The following is a 19,631-nucleotide window of genomic DNA, read 5'->3' as shown; positions in this document are numbered from 1 at the left end:
AGCTTTTAGTGCTAAGATTTAGGAGATACATGCTATGAGCAGTGTCATTTCCTTATTCACGGTTTCATGATGCAAGGACTCTCTAACTGGGTACTTGTGGGTGATTCTTGTACACTTAAGAGCATATCAAATACACCTAAATGCCTATTACCCCCTTTAAACAAAGCAGGCAGGTTTGTCAAGCAGTCAGGTCAGTTTGTCCTGCCACAAACACACATGCAACTATTTTCAGTAACAAACAGCAGTTTCCAACCTGGGGCAAAGTCCACTGTTGCATAAAGACCCTGAAGAGCTCCACATCTCAAGTGGAATTGGCTTGCACCATCAGTTGTGAACAGCACCACCTCATCACCAAGATGCTGGCGAAAGAGCTTCAGAAGGGCACGCAGGTAGTCATAGTCACAAGCAAAGTAGCTTCCATACTCATTCTCTACCTGCACAGGGAAAGCAAGTCAGTAAAGCAGCAGGCAGTTTCAGTCTGCATCTAATATCAACAATGGAAAGCCCAAATCCAACCCTCTTCCTTCTTTGGCACCAATGCTGAAAATGTCATTTTAACTCCAGACCTGAGGAGTAAGAGAAGACAACACTTAGGTTCTCATCTCTCTCATCTGTATCTTACAATGAAGCAAGCATTCAATGGAGATAAGGCATTTTCCTATAGAATCACCCTCCACATAGAAGTCTCCACTCTAGCTACTTCACAGCAGTGAAGTCTCTATTAAAAAACAGAGAGCACAAGCACAACAGTCAAACCACAGAACAGGTTGTGACATGATCAAAACTGCAGAAAAAACTGGACTTTCAGAACAGAAACACCTACAAGGGGCTCACACCAACAGCAATGCCCTGCAACGGATTCAAAGGACTGAAAGAATAAGGACAACCCTGCTGCTACTGAGAGGTATGCATCCTCCCCCTTTCCCAACAGGCTGGATTTTCAAGTTCCAGATCCAAAGCTACACACACCTGAAAGTTATTTCTAAAAATCATGTTATAAGCATCTTATTTCTGCCAAAGAATAATTTTGCCAGTGGTTTTCCTCAATAGATATAACACACTGTTCAAGAACAATGCATAATACATTGTTCAACATCTTGGCCATGCTGTAAGAAAGGTCTCCTACCCTTATCCTGTGCCAACCAGGATGTTTAAAGAAATACTAAACCAAAACTTCTGTTATGGTCAAATACAAGAACATGGAATAATCACCACTGCACATCTAGAAGGAGTTTAAGAGACAAGCTACTCACCATGAACACAGCCTATGTTTTGAAGCTCTTTCTGTCACAAATCTTAGCCTCACTCCATACTGGTTTTGCTTCTATCTGTATTCCTTATCCTAAGGTAACATTGCATCCTAAATTATCCCTGTTCCCTTTTTCCCTGTCAGAGAATTTCTAGCAATTGTAATGTATTTTGGCTTTATGGCATAAAACTGATCTAAAAAGCTCCACAACGTTCCTCTATAGCTTCCTATAGTTGTAAGAAACGACTTTGATAGAGCAGATAAATCCTCTCTGGGTTCTGGAAACAGTGCATTCAGTTCTTTAGGATAAGGGAATTGATCAGAATCTTCAAGCTCCCCGAAACTGTTAAAGAACACATGTGACATTACCCTCCAACACCCATGGAGTGTCTGCAAGAGCGATATAAGCACCCATGCTGCTTGGATTCACTGAATTCTCAGGGAGTTACCTGCACCATGATGATTGGACCTCCATTTTGATAGAGGTGAGGCCTCATCTTTGGCAAAAGGACACCCATCCATTTCTCTACTGCTGCCAGGTAATCTGTGATACACAAAACAGAGATGTTTCACAGCTTTTCTGCTTTTTTTTCTTTCCCTAGTTTTTGTTTTACATTATATATGTGCAGTTTTTACCTACTGTTCTAAATATGTGAAGTATAATGGAACAGGGTTTAATGAACTGATGTGCTCTTATACCTGCTCACACATGGCAACTCCCAGTACCATTAGTGACAAAATAAAACAGATGAACTTAGAACACCACCAGAGAGGCTTCGGTACATCTCACACAGGTTGTCCTAATACATTTCAACAGCAAAATGCATGCTGCTATGTGTACTGTGTTCTTTAAATAGATAACTTACCCCACCACAAGCAGAACTGAAACCAGATACGATATGTATCTTTGTCCCCCAATACGCACTCTAACAACCATGTTAATCTCCTACCTCATCTCAATCCCTCCATGTCCATGAGAGCCAGACCAGCTGGCTGTTGTAAAACTAAAGACCTCAATGCTGAGGGCTACCTGCCTTTTCCTCAGTGGTGACAATGATTTCCCTCTTGGCATCAGTTTTCATGAAGGCTGTCAATACCATAGAAACTCTCTACCCTACTTCGTTCATTCCATATACTTCTGACCACACATTTCTAATTACAAGTATTGCACATTTCAGTAACAAGATGCCTTAAGCTGAAATATCAATTGCCTAACAACAGCCCCAAACAGTAAGTCACCTTGCTGCTAAAGTGTATTTTTGCTAGTCTTATTTTGATGCCTTTACCTGAATCAGAAGACCTGAGGACAATAGATTTCTTCTCCAACAGCCATGCAGGAAGACCTCCCTGGGAAAAGAAAGGGAATCACATCAGTGGGCTTTTTTTTTCCTTTTAGGAAATGTAAGAAGAATTTTGCCTTTTATCAAAACATACACCTGAAAATTGATTTTCAACAAGTAAGTAATAGCTCCCAATCAAAAAACAAACACAAAGTAAGCTTATGTTGGAAGAAGTCACTTGTATGCATGGATGACGTGTCCCTGCCCATGGCAGGGGGGTTGGAACTTGATGATCTTAAGGTCCTTTCCAACCCTAACTATTCTATGATTCTATGATTTTAATACACTATGCCAAACGTGACTGCTTACTTAAGATAGAAATACTTGCATTAGATTTACTCATGAAATGAGATAACTGTTACAGAAGGCTGTACCATGTCCCATTCTGCACAGATGTAAGGTCCAGCTCTCAGGATAACCAGCAAACCAGTGTCATTAGCAAGCTGCAGGAAATACTCTAGATCTTTGTCACCAGAAAAATCATACACGCCCAGCTGGGTTTCGTGGTAGTTCCATGGCACATACCTATAAAAGAGAAGATCACCTTCCATTAGGAAACTGAGGCTTAACCAGAACTCTGAATAACTACTGCCTGGGCCACACACCTCACATCTGTAATGCTGGCTTGGTCTTCAGAATAGTAAAATACAAGAATATCCCCAAGCCCTTTCTTCTGTGAGGTACTTCAGATGGCAGAAAGTGTTAATACTGAAACAAGGCTTAGTACTTCGCAGTATGCCAGCATAAGCAGCAGGCCAAAGGAGGTGATCCTGCCCTCTGCTCTGGCTCTTGTGAGACTCCGCTTGCAGCACTGTGTGCAGTTCTGATGTCCTCAACATAAGAAGGACATGGAGCTGTTGGAGCAAGCCCAGAGGAGGCCATGGGGATGCTCAGGGGCTGGAGCACCTCCTGTATATTGTCCCCCAGTCTATTGTCTACAGCTAGGAACGGCCTCAAACTAAATCATTTTACTTTGAAATTGTTATTATTAGCAAGTATAATTCCTATACAACATTGTACAAATTTACAGGCAGTTGTTAATACTGTACTGTTTTAGCTACAGAATAATGAATTTACAAAGGAATGACACATTCCTTCCAAAAACTTCAAACATGGTATTTCTGTATTTGAGTAATAGCATTTACTCACCATTTACATACAATTTGTAAGCTTTATCCTATAAACTTCATTTTCTTCCGTGTCATTTTCCTCTCTCATTTAATCCTGTATATATTTAGCCCCATCTAGTGGTTAATTACGTATCTTCATGCTGAAATACCCACAAACCCTAAACCAACCACTGACTTTCAGCATTTTCCAGATGTCTTTTGATATTCCAGATGTTCAGGAACTGAAAATGAGGGCAAGTACCCTTGTGTGACCAGATGCCTCGGCATGCTACCTGCTGTGGTCAGGACTGGAGCTCCAAGGACAATACCCACCATCTTGTGGGATGTTACACCAACTACAACATCAAATTTCAACCTGCTATTTGAAGATTTAGGCCTTAGATATATTTATAGCTTTAATGTAAGATCATGTTTCCTCTCGCCTGTCTACTCATATTCTGTTCTTGCTTAAGAAGGACATGGAGCTGCTGGAGCAAGTCCAGAGGAGGCCATGGGGATGCTCACGGGCTGGAGCACCTCCTGTATGGAGACAGGCTGAGAACATTGGGGCTGTTCAGCCTGGAGAAGAGAAGCTGCGTGGAGACCTCAGAGCAGCTTCCAGTGTCTGAAGGGGGCTACAAGGATGCTGGAGAGGGACTCTTCATCAGGGACTGTAGTGATAGGACAAGGGGTGATGGGTTCAAACTGAAACAGGGGAAGTTCAGGTTAGATCTAAGGCAGAAGTTCTTCCCTGTGAGGGTGCTGAGGCGCTGGCACAGGGTGCCCAGAGAAGCTGTGGCTGCCCCATCCCTGGCAGTGTTCAAGGCCAGGTTGGACACAGGGGCTTGGAGCAACCTGGTCTGGTGTGAGGTGTCCCTGTCCATGGCAGGGGGTTGGAACTGGATGAGCTTAAGGTCCTTTCCAACCCGAACTTTCCTATGATTCTGCGTTTCCTGGTGCAGAGGGTTATGGACATATACTGACTTCACCCATCCAAGAGTCCCAGATAAGCTGTGTGCTGACTCACACATCAGCTGAATCATGCATCAAGGCATCGAGCAGAACAGGAAGGAGAGCAAGTCTGGCTTGCTTTTCACTACAAGGCATTTAATTTAGGAGCACAATCCTGTAATAAAAGGATCATGTTTACTTTGAAGTGGTGAAGCCTCACTGGGACCACCTTGATAAGAACAAGGCTTGCATACTTCGGATTACACCAAGACCTTACCCTATCTAACAGGAAAAGCCACAAGCAACAAAGCCACAGCCTTCAGAGGTGGCCCCAAGGCTGAAAGTCCAAATACCACATTCAGCCAGAAAGTCTGGCAGTGCTGCTGCCCTTTGCACAACAACTTCACACAACTGGTATCTCAGTTCCTTGCTAATAGGTTTATTGATCCAGGACATAAAAGGAAACAAGCACACAACTAAATAACCACCTAGACTGATCTCCATTTTTACCAAAACCACACAAAATCACAGGGCAGTTTATGTTTGGGGCAACATGAAACAAATACTGCTTTACCTCAAATAACCGAGAGCAGGAAGGCATGTAAAAACCTGTTATCTGTCACCAGTGATTTAGCAACAGCATCTAAAGCCACAGGTCATGTAACTACAGAGCAACAGTTGATAGCTGTATCAGAAACAAACCGTCCAAGACCAATGTACAGCAGGTTGACACCAGCAACACAAGGCAATTTGCACTCCTTCCTGCACAGTGGAAGGACAGTAATGGGAAACAGTAAAGCACAGAGCAAGAGATCTCAACAGGTGAAAAAAGACAAATTGAAGAAGGAAAACCCACAACTTTGTTAGCAAGGTTATAAAGGCAGAAGGAAGCAAGGGTGAGGGGGGAACTACCCAAAGCCCTGCCGCAACTTTGCTGTTAAACAACGGTGACAGGGTGAACAGGGAGGATCCCAAAAGACCAGTGATACAGCAGAGACATGAACAAGCAATTTCAAAGGAAAAAGGAAGGGACTGGTTGAAAAAGCTGGAAGTGAACAGAAGACACTGAAGATATATGGGGTTTGTAAGGAAGAGGAAAATAAATCAGAGACATAAGGGAAATATGAGACACTACAGACTATAAGAGTCACAGAGCCACTATCAGGACCCTGATCTTCCAAGCCAGACGTCAAAAAGTATCGTTTTCAAGCCCATTTGAGATTACTTTTATTGAAGCAAAAAGCAATTACATGGGCAATTCCATCTCCTGAGCAAGTGTGTCGATTCCATTGCTCTTACTTGATGCGAGGGAAAACAGAACTTGCTCTATTAGAAAAAGCCAGAAACCACCCCAAAACACACCCACCAAACAGTCATTCCATCATCACAAGACAGGGAAGAGGGTTAACACATGAAAAAGCCACCCCAACACAGAAAACCCTCAAGGGAAGGGAAAGAAAGGAAAGATGGTCCAAGACTTGCTGAGCCAACACTGTCTGGTACTCCATAGCATGCAAGCAGCTCTTTCAAAGAGAAGCAATAAGCCTTGGAATGATTTAGGAGAGAAAAACCAATGTGTTTGGGAATTACAATCGTTGCTTGAAAAGGCTGTGCCTTACATTTTAATACTGCTCCTCTTCCCTTGTCAAGGAAGCTTGGCAAATACAAGGGTAAGCTGCATGTTGTCGTTTAATCTGTGCCTTAGCTGTTGTACTAAGTACACAACCAGATAGGAAAGACAAAGAAGAGTTTTGGTACCTGCAAATGAAAGCTGTTTAAACACCTAGTTCCCAACTACTCTTCTAAGTTTAACCACTGCTGGTGAAGCAGCTTGAAATATTACTGCAGCCTTTGATAGTATTTTCAAGGCTTCAGGGGGATATTAGGCTGTATTCAGATGTTACTGGCTCCTCTCCCCTTTTCTCCCTTCCACAGATTACAATGCAGAGCACATATATATTGGGTTTGCTGCAGGAGTTGTAATCCATGGGGAACAAACACTGAAGGAGCTCGGTCCTGAAGGGTGCACCCCATGGAAGGGACCCGCACTGGAGCAGTCTGTTCCTGAAGGATGCACCCCATGGAAGGGACCCGCACTGGAGCAGTCTGTTCCTGAAGGATGCACCCCATGGAAGGGACCCGCACTGGAGCAGTCTGTTCCTGAAGGATGCACCCCATGGAAGGGACCCATACTGGAGCAGTCTGTTCCTGAAGGATGCACCCCATGGAAGGGACCCGCACTGGAGCAGTCTGTTCCTGAAGGATGCACCCCATGGAAGAGACCCACACTGGAGCAGCTCATGAAGAATTACAGCCCCTGGGAAGGACTCAGACTGGTGAAATTCATGGAGAACTGTTTCCCATGGGAGGAACCCCATGCTGGAGCAGAAGAGTGTGAGACATCCTCCCTGAGGAGGAAGGAGCAGCAGAGACAATGTGTGATGAACTGACCACAAGCCCCATTCCCCATCTCCCTAAGCCACTGTGGGGTAGGAGGTAGAGAATTCAGAAGCAAAGTTGAGCCCAGGAAGAAGAAAGGGTGTGGGGAAGGTGTTTTCAGATATGACTTTATTTCTCATTACTCAACTCAGATTTGGTTGGTAATAATGTCTGTTTTGCTTGTGACAGATCTCTTCCTGTCTTTATCTCAACTCACCAGCCTTGTGTTATATGTTTTCTCTCACGTCCAGCTGAGGAGGGGAAGCAATAGAGTGGTTTTGGTGTGCACCTGGTGTCCAGCCAGGGTCAACCCACCACAACATACAACTGCTTTGTAGTTGTCAAAGTTCACAGTCCAACAACTTATTTCAGGTCATATTTGCACCCTGGGTTGTGAAGCAAGAGGTGTTACCTATCAGTAGGGAAAAGCGGACTGGTAGCTCTAACCTGCCCAACTGTCCCAGCCTATGCTGTTAGAGGTAATCCTCTACCAGCCTTCACTTCAGAGCTTTCTTAAAGCACAACCTGTGACTTACAACCCAATAAACCATGTAACAACGGCAGCATTCCACTTCACTACTACTCATAAAACGTCCCAGGACTACAAATCACTTTGAAAGTCAACAGCTACTTACGTTTGAATGGCATCAAGTCCTGCCATCTTCATCTTCAACAGACGGTCTTTCCAATAGTACTGGGGCACCCGTGAGTAGTGAATGCTGCCCGAGATGTAACGGAAAGGTCTCCCATCCTTGACAAAGCAGTTGCAGTCATAATCAATCCCAAAACTCCTTGGGGGTATGCTCTGCGTACCAAAAGAGATAATATACAATATAATCTTTTTCTGCATTGAAAGACATGGAGAACAGCCTATGCAACATCTGTAGGATGTCCACAGTAGAAGGCACAACAGTGTTAACCTAACTGATGGTGAATGGCTCTCCTCTAGCTACATAAAGCCTAACACACCAAAGGACTACAGTACATCTGCCAATTACTCACTATTCTACTACACTAAAATATGCCATATGTATTCTCCACTTTTAATGAGTATAGAGTATTACTTCTCTACAGTGATACATTTTGCAGTCACTTAAACCAGTGCAAAGGATAAGGAATTACTTAGGAGAGATTTGGTGAATGCCAGCATTTGCACTGAAGGGTTTAGCTTACCAAACTGCTGGAAAACACAGCCCAAATTCCAACTTCATGTCATGCTCAAGTCTAGGAGCAAAAGCAAGCTGGAGCTTTTGAGGAACAAATAACCCATTCTAAATGCTCCATGTCTGAAAAACATGTTTGAAAGCTTAGCTTCAGTGAGTATAAAAAGGTTTGATGGATCAGTCTGGCAAAGTGCAGACATTGAAGTCATTAAAAATAAGTAATTTGTGGAGGAAGTCCTACTTTAAATGCCTTCCAGCCTTTGCCAAACCAGGGACTTCAAAAAGAAGCAGGCATACTGAAAGCAAGAATCTGCACTTTATAGCCACAAAAAACCCACCTTCACTTCAAAAGTATGGGATTACTCCTCAAGTGAGATGAAGATATTAGTAAGATTCAGATTACTCCTCAAGTGAGATGAAGATCTTAGTAAGATACAAATTACTATGACCACAGCAGTACTTCCCTTGCTTTTAAAAACAAGGGAAATCAGAAGGCCTTTTGCTAAGTGCCTGGCCCTGTGTCTTTTAAGAACCTTTAACTTTATTAATCTGAATTTTATTTAAACAAACCTTAACCTCTCACATCTTGCATATGTCTTTGGCATCCCAGTACTACATTTGACCTCCGTGAACCATGAGTAGTTGGGTTTTTTCTTCATGTTCGATGACTTAGCATCAGATTCATTATTGAGCAAGGAAAGATCAGTGGGAATTTACAAAGTAAAATGAGACAGCAAATGTAATCAGTTAGCACTCTGTACCTATTCAGAAAGTAAGTCAGAAGTCAGCCCAACAAACCTCATGATTCACTAGAAGTTAAGGTTATACTAGTTCAAGTGAAGCACACCTTTCACTAGTGTAAATTTAAAGCTATTGAAGGACACTGGCCTTGCTCTTGAAATGATACACCTTGGTATGTCCCATATGGAAAATAAGGCTTAGCAATTAGGAAATGGATTATATGAAATAAAAGCAATGAAATTGAAAGGCAAGGGAAAGGTAGGCCATCATATAACCCCGGGTGATCCCCACTACACGAGAGCATCCGCCACCAGAAGAAATCTGCCCAAAGGTTAAGTAGAGACCCACAGACCACACAGTTTTGAAGAACCTTCCCATGAAACCACTTCTTTAAGTGGTGAACCACTTTGCTACAATAGAAGGGATAACTACAGGAAAAGCAGAAGGCAATGGAAAAAGTGGAATACCGCAGGCATGTAAAGTTGCAAGCTGCCAGGACAGAAACTCCTGGCCAACAATTGGGTGCAACTGCTGAGAGCATATCCTTGGTGCAACACAACAGCAAAAAGGAGCCAGTGCAATGTGTCACAGGCCAAAAGAACAAGAATATAAACTACTGGGCACAACACCAAGAACAAAGAAAGCTTCCTTGAGAGCTGGAGGATGAAACTGCTGAGCAAACATGCCTATCCCTAGACTGCTGTTAAACAGAGCCATTGAGTGAGATAACACTCTACAAACACTTGAACACTACAAACTCCAAGGAGGAGGAAGACTACAGTGGGTTGCAACTGTGACAAAGGCATTTCTTCACAGAAAACCTAAAATAAGATCTTAGATGCATATAGCAGCCCAAAGCATTCCGCCCTGCCTACAGTGAGCAAGTGAAATTGTCTCTATGGTGGATATATAACAGCAGATGTAAGATATAGTCCTAAACTGGCAGGGAAACGAGAATCCCAGACTGGTCTGGGTTGGAAAGGGCCTTAAAGCTCATCCAGTTCCAACCCCTGCCATGGGCAGGGACACCTCACACCAGACCAGGTTGCTCCAAGCCCCTGTGTCCAACCTGTCCTTGAACACTGCCAGCAATGGGGCAACCACAGCTTCTCTGGGCACCCTGTGCCAGCGCCTCAGCACCCTCACAGGGAAGAACTGCAAGGGACTGACAAGTATTGCACAGCAGAAGGTTTTACACCCCTGATCCCACAAACACAGACCCATTTTAATATTAACACAGAGTTCCATGAAGGTTGAAATAAATCTTTACTCAAAGGCATGGATGTTCCACGTCTCCACAAAATCAGGACCTCACAGAGCTGAGAAATACCAGCCAACTGCTCTGGAACAACTCAAAGGCTGGGATTCTTCGTGGGAAATTATGCTGTTGTAGTAACTCCAGACTGTTAAACCCCAAGTAAATCACCACTGCAGAGGAGGCACAGGTAGGTACCATCTGCTTACTTTCCTTTCAATTCAAATACATCTGATTGCTTTGCTGACCTTTAATTTATAACCTGCTTCTCGATTCCTGAGCATGCCATACTAGGATGGGATTGTACTGTGCATATCCCCAAAGGAAACCATTCACCCTTAGGAACACCAAGCAGATGTTTCACCAAGCATGGTTTTTACTCTAGGGCACTGCACCAAATCACAGCATTAGTGCAGAACTGAGAGCTTCAAAATGATCAGGACTAAATGAAATGCACAACTCAGGTACAGCAACACAATTCTGCAACGCTGTTAAAAGAAATAAAGCAGCATTAAGGAAAAAGCACATTGAAAGGCCATTATCCTTGGAAATAAAGGAGGAGAGTCAAAAATAAGTCTCTGCTGTTTCCCTCTGAAAGAGGATTTTAGCCCCCTCATTCAGTCTAACTACAGAGGCCTATGGAAAAGACACTGTGCCATTCATAGCAGGTAACTGTTGGGAGATTATGAACACTGAATCAACACCCTCAGGGGAAACACACCTCTGGCAGAGAAATAAGACTTGTCATAAAACTATGAGAAGAAGGTATTAGTTATGTTTATCATCACTGAACCAGTTGCCCTTTAGAAGCCACACTTTTAAAGCTGTGATTGTAACTGTACATCACGTTTCTTACACATACACTACCTGCTACAGTAGTATTACAGGGGTGAGGAGAAGGAGGAAGCTTCCAGAACACCTTCTCTCACTCATCTCATTTATTGCCCATTGTAACAAACATCCCTTCACATTCACTTACTCAACATCCTTTTATTGCCAGTGCATGACTCCAGCCGTTGCTTGCAGACCAGGGCTTACAACCAAAGCTGTTCTCATCATGAATCTATGCCTGGCTCTGTTAATGCTGTGTACTCACCATTATCAATATGCATGGAATTCATTCCCACTCCTTCTCCCTAGAAGATGGGGTAGCAGGTCTGCTAGGCCAGTTAGCACATGCAACAGACACAAACTCAGTGCGCACTTTAGGATGCCAGGTCATTCGTGCCACATCACACTAATGCCCAGCTGAAAATCCAGACCCTTGGAGGCAATGGTATAATGTTGTATCTTACATGCTCAGAACATACACACGTGGAAAGGAACTACAGGATTTGTTCTACCTTAAATCAAATAAGAACTTATTTGTGCAGCCTTAATATTCTTTGAACATTTTAGGATGTGTATGCCCCTCACCATAGGAAAAAAATGAATAGCTTCAGCATGCAAAACTATTTAACTCCAGATTTACAAAACATGGGGTTTTTCCCTACTTGGAAAGCAAACAAATGTGGATACAAATCTTCAATGAGCCCTTCCACCCACGAGTAAGTCTAGCATCTCTTATGGAGACCATTCAACCATAGAACACCCCTTACTTTATCCTAAAGCTCAAGTATCAAAACTGATAAACACAAACCACTCATTTTCTTCTGCTCCTTCCCCAAAAGTCCTCTCATCATCTTTTCTGTGCCCTTGCAGCGTTCCATTTCTCTACATCACATCCTCATCTCTTCAAACTGCACTTCTTCCCTCTAGGAGAGGCATGAGGCAAATTTAAGTGGCCTTACCTTTCCCACTTCCCACCATGCCCCACAGTGCTGGTGCAAGACTTCCCTAAACTACTCGCATCTATCGTCAGCACCTTTCCGTTGGCAAGCAGAACTAGTGTGTTAGAACAATTCACCATGAACTGCTAACAGTAAATACTGGTACAAAAGAAAAGGTCCTCAGAGGCATCTTTCTTAATAAGCAAATCAAGTTTTATTAAATCCCAACATTTAAAGCATTTGTTATACCACAATTTACATATTTTCAAATCCACTCTATACTGATTATTTAATGTAATAAATATAACTTCCACAGAGTGATAATACTGTTCTAGTCTGGTATTATTCTTACAGTGATTAACTTCTTCCCAACCCCTCAACTGGCCATTTTAGGAAGAAATATATATTCATTTAAGTTCTCTAAATCAAATACATTCCATACACACCAAATAAAACATCATTACAAACAAAAAAGCAGCACAGCAATTTTCTTCCCATCTGGAATACTGAACATAGGTCTGCATGGTGAATATTCAAGTCAAATGGGGAGAAGTATGGAGAAAGCCTTGAAGGATAATGAGGGATTGCTGTCAGATTTCACAAGAGGTTAATTCTTCTTACTATCAAAACCAAAGTTGATCTAGAATCCTTTCCACCCCTGCTTAAAAAAGAAAAAGGCAAATCAGGAAAAGGCTTTGAAGTGTTTTGGCACAGAAAGAAGCCACGTGAAGTGATAACCATCAAGGTTTCAGAGGGAGAGAATGAAAGAAACTAACACAGAAGAACTAAATTCCACTGGCAGTACTCAACAGATTCATGAAATGATAATATGACCACTCCTAAAAGGATGCACATCTGATCCTGAAAGGATACACAGAGATCTTCTAAGAGATGCACAGACAAAGTAACCAAGAAGGCATCTATGCACCCCTGTGATGGAAGGCCCACTTCAGCTAGGTTTTTTGCACACAGTGGGACAGAGTGAAGAGAGAAGTAACAAGGATAGAGAAGAGAAAAATAATACTTGCAGCTCACTGGGAACCTAGTACTGCCTAAAACCAGTCCCACAAAAGCATCCTGATGAAGAAACTTGCTTAAAAATGTATTCCATCTAATAAATACGTAACTGTTTACTGTGTTAAAGCTTAACCCTCAGCCTAACAAGTGACAAGCTATCCTCCTGGACCACTGGCCTAGAGTGAATCCTCTGCACTACTAAGCCCAGAATACTGCTTTTAACTGAAGGCATGGTGACAAGAGAGGGTTACAGGCTATCAAGATTCTCTCCACATAAGACCCTTTGACACTACACTACTGATGGGAGAGAACCTCAGCTGGATCCCATATGGGTAGCATTAAATACATGTGTAAACTTCAGGATAATTAAGCAGATATTGTTGCACAAGCATAAAGAAGTTCATAAAGTCATAAGTGCTGGGGAACAATAATTATCTAGTCCAGCAAGTAAGGAGCCTGGCTAATGAGGTGCTCAGTTTTCATTGACTCCTCCAAGTCTTGCACCAACCTTCCAGCACATGACACACTTGCCCTATTTCTCATTATTCCTGTAGTAAAAATGAAAGCTTTTGAAGAGAGGAAGAGGATACAAAACCAGCTTAGCAGTCAGAAGCTCTGCCAGGGCAGGGGTGTCTGAAGGCAGTGGATGAAGTGAAACTGAAATGTCACAGACAGAAAAGCTCAACTTCCCAAAGCCTGTGGCACTGTTCAAATACACCCCACATTCCTCCTGCAAAAGGACAACAGCAGCTGAAGAACAAACCAGCAGTGTGTCTGGTTCAGGATCACAAGGAAAGCAGGAAAAGACTGAACACCACCTGGTCTTGCCATCCTCAGTCTCCTGTGTAAGCACCTATCTCTTTTGCCCCATGCTACGTGGCTATGCTTGAGAAGAACCCAGGTACTGCTGGGCAGAAGGGCAAAGCAAGGGACATCCTGCAGCTACAGACCTCCGAGGCAGGATTCCCAGACTTGCACTGTTCATAGTTTTCATACAGCAACACCAGGGTTGAAGGGTAAAAGAGAGGAAGATGCGCACAAGTCAACTGCTTCATCATCCCGGATGATACACACATGAATTTACATCATGGCTTTCTTATACGAAAACAGAGATAAAAAAGCAAGAATTGCATGGAATTATATGCTCAGAATTATACAGATTTCTGTTAAGAGCTTCTTGGAAAGACAGACAGAAGATCTCCATCCCTCATTTTTCTGTAGCAGTTGCTCTGCTATGTGCCTACCAGACAACCAGGACATTGATAAACAAATGCTGCTAAGGAGAAGTCACCTGCTGCAGAGTTCAGTATTCTCAAATAGGGCACCATTTACTTGAAATATTAAAACCTCAAGCAAAATTCAAGCATTAATCCATCTGCATTGTTTTCAAACAGCACCTCCTTACTCTTGTTAGGAGAAAAATCACAGAAGATCAATTGAGCATCAGCAAAAACGTGCAGAATGAAAAGAGACTATTTCAGCTTTGGATTCTCTGCTTTATATAGGAGGTCCTGTATGCACAGACAGCAAGAGAAGTTTGGCGATTCCAAGTCTTTTCTCTTATTTGCTTTTATGAGAGCTGTTTTCAGTGAGTAATGATCAGATGCCCAGTTATTCTGGGGGGAAATGCCTGCAGAAACACATCTGCTTCACCCTTGGTATCAGTCTCCCCAGTTTTAGAACTAGAAAATATGGATTTCAAGGACTGATGCATGGCAACTTACAGTACTGGTAACAACACAGACTGGAAGCCCTAGTGCATGCTGCAGACATTCCCTTCCCAGAACGTTCCTAGTAAAAGGCTTCTTGAGTTTACAGACTTTGTGGATACTCTTCAATCGCTTCTGCAAAACATGCACAAATGATTTCACTGCAAGAGATGAGAACTTCACCTGCCTCAGGCTGCAGAAGGCAGCTCCTGATGGATAACCAACAGCGGGATAACGATGGAACATGAAGCAGCTGCATGACACAGATAATGCTGAACATGCACAGGACATATTGTCTGTCACATCAGTGCTATCTTTAAATGCAGAACCTCAATAATAATAATAAAGACAAAAATTAATTTCCTCAGTATTTTAAAATGCCCCCATTTGTTTTGTAGGCTCAACATACATTTGGTGTTTTCTGCTCACACTTAACAGAACCTGCTGAAGTCCACCCCAACGTATCTTCTGCAGCTTCCCTGAAACAGGGTGGGCTTCCAGAGCAAAAGAGCCAAGATACTGACCAAAAAGGATGGTCCAAGTCTGTCAAATGGAAAACTCCTCAAGGAGAACGGAGAATTATCTCTGTTATTTCAGCTCTGCTGCCCAGCCTCATGGGTATTCCAAAGTACATCGTCCCCGGGCTGACATACACAAAGGTGTTCTGCCCAACTTTATATAAGCCAACAAAGAATGGATTCAGCAAATAAGCTCCAGCATTTAGCGGGAAAATCTGCCCTCCATGAGTATGGCCAGAGAGAATTAAGTTGATGTCTGGTCTCTCCCGAAGGGCCCACTTGGCAGCAACAGGCTGATGAGCTAACAGCACTATTGCATGCTCACTGCTACAGCCTTCCAGGGCTTGCTTTAAATCCATGCCATGTCCCGAGTAGTGCAAGGCATCTGCTTCAATATCATCAACGCCAGCCAGACAGAACCAGTCCTCAGTGCTCCGTGGTGAAACAATCTTCACATTCTCATTATGCAGCGGTCGAATGTTAAATGATTTTAACAGCTCAAACCAGTTGCTAACATCTGATGTGTAGTACTCATGGTTTCCTGTCACAAAGTAAGTCCCCAGAGGAGAGGCAAGTTCTCCAAGAGGCTCAACAGCAGGTCGGAGGATCTCTGCCTCAGAGTCAGTCAGGTCCCCAACAATCACAGTGATATCTGGTTTTAAAGCCTTAACCATCCTCACAATCATGGCGAGCTTGGTCTTCCCAACTGTAGGCCCCAGATGGATATCTGAAAGCAACACCACTTTCAGGTTATTCATTGTTGAGGACAGCTTGTGAACTGGAACCTCCACCGAATTCACAGCAGGAGGCTGGGAGGCATTTAACAGCCCCACAAGAGTCAGCACAAGAGTCAGCAGCACTGCCAAGACTGGTTTCATTGCTGGTCTGTTCTTGTGGCCAGGGCCTGCCTTAGTGCCCTTCCCAGTTAACAACTTGTAAGCCTGCTCTACAGAGCCTAGAGTGAAAAGGAAGAACATCAGAATAATATAGGCCCCCAGGCAAGTGTAGGCAGCTAAAGAAAATAAATAGGGCTCTTCTGCAACAAGAAACAGCATCGTGAAGAAGCTTGAATGAGCCAGAGCCAGAAACATGAACACAGCTATTTTCCAGGGCATGAAACAGAACGAGCTGGCAAACGAAGCCCTGGAGAAGGTGGTAACTACACTTCTCCACACGTGAAGAGATCCTATCAACATGAGTGCATTAGCAAACAGTGCCATCTGCAGCCTCAGGAGCCAGCGCCGCATCCTGAGGTCAAGCTTCTCTGACAGGTAACTCCGCGACAGCATCATGGAGAGGAAAACCACTCCTGCAGCCACTGCAGCCTTTGCTTCAAGGGATGCTTGCTTGAAGGAGATCATCTTGGCTTCCCAACCGGTCCCTTTTGTTCTGCAGGAGTCTCCAGCAGGCAATAATGTGGTTATGAAGGGATGCCTTGGGTCAACAAAGCCTGCAACCAGGAACCAGTATCAGCCCATTTAAAACAGCACAGACATTCCCTTTTTCCCAGCCTGCAACGAAGGACTGTTACTCTGTATGTGTACGAGAGACTGGGTCATGCAGAATCACTATCATAGAGACAGAGAGGAGACTTCCTGGTGTGGAATAAATCAGACAACTGAAAACACTGGACTCTGGCAGTCCCCTTTCAAGCTCTCTGTCTGCCTCCCTCAATTACTCCTTCTACCCCTTTTTACTTTTTAATACACTCCTTCCTCATTAAGACTTCCTTATAGTAGATAGCAGCAGATCACAACAGTGATGCAACAAGTCTGGGAACAATCATCACAGCATTTGTAAGCCTCACACATGCTCTGGGACTAAGATGCTCTGTTGTTAACTTCACACACACACATTTTCTGCTCTGCCCAAGCAGCCAGCTCCATCTCAAAAGCAGGTATCACCCCACATCATCCTCACTGAATGCAAGGGATTCTACTAACGCCTGCTGCAGGAGCAATGAAATCCTTACTGGAACAGCATCAGATGCAACTACGGGACCAGAATATCTAGGAGATGCATCATCCACAGGTATCTTTGCCTCCAGCTGTGAATAGCATTTCCCCAAAGCCCTCAGAATCAGTAGGACCAGTGAAACCACACTGTGCTTGGCTACTCACCTCCTGCTCACTTCCACTACACATACAACTCCCAAGGCTCAACAGCTACTCATGCGTATCCTTGTCTAACAGATGCAATTATGTTGAAAAGGGACTAAAACATCACACACTGCTCCTGCAGAAGGGAGCACTAAGTCTAACACATCACTGGTTCAGACTGAAAGTAAATAAGCAAGCACCAGTTATGTTTGAATCCCACCGTAATTCCCTGTTTGCCCTGTATTTTGCACAGAGTTCATAGGGGTTCTGCTAAAGTCTGCACATTTCTAGTTAAAATAAACCTACTGCTCTTTCATAATATATGGTAGAGACAAGGCTGAGATGACAAAGTGCCTTATTTAAAGCCATGCAGCAGCATACACACGCTTTCAAAGCCCTTCCTCTCTCCCAGCCCACACTTCGCTTTCTCTTTCTCTAGTCATCTTAACAGCCAGAAATACCTCAGAACTAGGGCACAAAAGCAGCCCTGTGGTGCCCTGCAGCAAGCTTGAGCCCCTTAGTCTACAAACCCAGTTTGCCAGGTTGCTTACCTGCAGCACGCACTTCCCCAAGCTCATTTCAAAGCACATCAGCACCTCTGTGATGACAGGACCCTGCTGTACTTTGAGGACTAGACCAAGTTTTAACAAGACCCCTTCCCTCAGTGCTTGCTCAGGGAGCTGGGGGGTGATAGAGAATCATCAGCCCTTGCAGCTGGGACAAAACTACTCTGTTTTACACACATGCCTCTGCAGCAAATCAGGGGAGGCAGGAAGATCAGAACATAAGAAATGCCTTATTGGTTTGAGCCCACAGCTCCTCGACACACCAGGCCACATTCCGTCTGGACAACAGCAATAAGAAACGCTGTTTAAGGGAACAGCCTGATCCCAGCCACTGTCTGTGGCTGCTCTCCTCACACTCCAGCTGATAAAGCTCCTATATCAGGGATGTTGGAAGGCAAATCCTTGGCTGAGCTCTTTCGGATTGTTTTATTAACCCAATATATTTTAATTTGGATAATCCTCATTTGGGACCTGTAAAACCCAGTCTGCTTCTACAACCTCCCACTGCAGCAAATCCCTGGAATGGTTTGGGTTGGAAGGGACCCTCAAAGCTCATCCAGTCCAACCCCCTGCAATGAGCAGGGACATCTTCAACCAGATCAGGTTGCCCAGAACCACATCCAGCCTGGGATGTCTCCAGGGATGGTTCACCCACCACCTCTCTGGGCAACCTGCGCCTTACCCAGCCCCTGTTAAGGGCACATCGATGCTGGGTTTCAAGCTCCAGCCACCAGCGACAAGGCTCCCATAGCAGATACAGGGACAGAAGACGTGCCCGGGCACCTGCTATGGCACCCACTGCACACACCACAGCAGCAGCGTGGCCGCGGAACCAGGGCAGCGCAGGCCAGGCTCCTCTCCCTGCACACACCACACCACAGCCAGCTTCCCATGGGGTACGCGAAGGCCGCACCGCCCGCCCCTCCTCAGCACCGGCAGCGAGGTCCCAGCGCGGCCCAGGCCTCACGGGACAAGGCCCGGCCGCGGGTAACACCAGCCGCGACCACCGGAGCCGGTTAATGCGAAACGGACCGCGTTATCTCCCCCACCCGCGGGCAGACATGTCCGCCCGGCAGCCCCCAGGGCCGCCCCGAACCCCCCGGAGGAAGCGGCAAGGGACTCACCGCGGCCCGGAGGATGGCCGCCAGCCCGGCCAAGGGGAGCAGCAGCCGCAGCATGGCGGGCGGCGGTGGGGAGCCAGGAACCGGCCGCTCCTCAGCCCAGCGCCCCGGGATAAGGCGGTGTCGGCGGAGGGGAACGAGCGCTCCGCCAGGCCCCGCTCCGCTCCGCCCCGACAAGCCTCGTCAGGGCCCGCTCCGCTCCGCCCCGCTCCCAGCCCGCAGATGGGCCTGCCGCGGTTATCAGCCATGGGCCAAAACGCAGGTTCTAGGAGCTTTGGAGGCTGAAATGGTGTGATTTATAGATCGATAGAACCAGGCTTTTGATGCGCAAAGCGTTTGCAGGTGTTTCGGGTGGGAATGATGTTCTGCAGGGTCATCTTGTCCCTGCTTGAAGGTGAGAGACTCCTTAGGGGAGAGCAGCTCCTACTGGCCAGGAGTAACCCAGGTGCTTTGCTTTACTTCGCCTTGGGGAAACGAGGAGCAGCTGAGCGGACCTGCCATGGGCAGGCTTGTCTCGAGTGTTCTGAGCTATAGAAAGTTCCTAGATAATGGGATTTGCTTGTGTGTGAGAGGCACCGACCTCAC

General features: G+C 44.9%; 2 protein-coding genes across 3 annotated transcripts in view; both read right to left on the bottom strand.

The window, feature by feature from the left end:
- The window catches only part of GLB1 (galactosidase beta 1), a 41,226-nt gene extending 22,067 nt beyond the window's left edge, over positions 1–19,159 (bottom strand). The window contains exons 1-6 of the mRNA XM_061375007.1: positions 19,050–19,159; positions 7,724–7,893; positions 2,964–3,114; positions 2,536–2,596; positions 1,699–1,793; positions 254–434 (exon numbers count right to left, since the gene is read on the bottom strand). Of these exons, the coding sequence (XP_061230991.1) occupies positions 254–434; positions 1,699–1,793; positions 2,536–2,596; positions 2,964–3,114; positions 7,724–7,893; positions 19,050–19,103 (712 nt within the window). The 5' untranslated portion in view covers positions 19,104–19,159. The remainder of the gene's footprint in view (positions 1–253; positions 435–1,698; positions 1,794–2,535; positions 2,597–2,963; positions 3,115–7,723; positions 7,894–19,049) is intronic.
- On the bottom strand, positions 15,046–19,169 carry TMPPE (transmembrane protein with metallophosphoesterase domain). Of its 2 annotated transcripts, none has more exons than XM_061375008.1 (2): positions 19,050–19,169; positions 15,046–16,710 (listed from the first exon to the last, which is right to left on the bottom strand). In XM_061375008.1, the coding sequence occupies exon 2, from the start codon at positions 16,619–16,621 to the stop codon at positions 15,305–15,307; it is 1,317 nt and encodes a 438-aa protein (XP_061230992.1). In that variant the 5' UTR covers positions 16,622–16,710; positions 19,050–19,169; the 3' UTR covers positions 15,046–15,304. The 2 variants fall into 2 exon arrangements, with proteins under 2 accessions (XP_061230992.1, XP_061230993.1); XM_061375009.1 differs by lacking the exon at positions 19,050–19,169 and adding an exon at positions 17,381–18,284.
- Between the last annotated feature and the right edge of the window lie 462 nt (positions 19,170–19,631).

Source organism: Neopsephotus bourkii, unplaced genomic scaffold (genome assembly GCF_033783945.1).
Source record: "Neopsephotus bourkii isolate Nb327-2 ecotype Australia unplaced genomic scaffold, CSIRO-AGI_Nbou_v1 NB_1655, whole genome shotgun sequence".
Lineage (NCBI taxonomy): Eukaryota > Metazoa > Chordata > Aves > Psittaciformes > Psittacidae > Neopsephotus > Neopsephotus bourkii.
Note: the sequence above shows the minus strand (reverse complement) of the source record. Positions and strands in the feature narration are given on the sequence as shown.

Bases quoted from the DNA above. Each gene is read 5' to 3' on its own strand.
- TMPPE (XM_061375008.1), bottom strand. From the start codon at position 16,621: ATGATCTCCTTCAAGCAAGCATCCCTTGAAGCAAAGGCTGCAGTGGCT.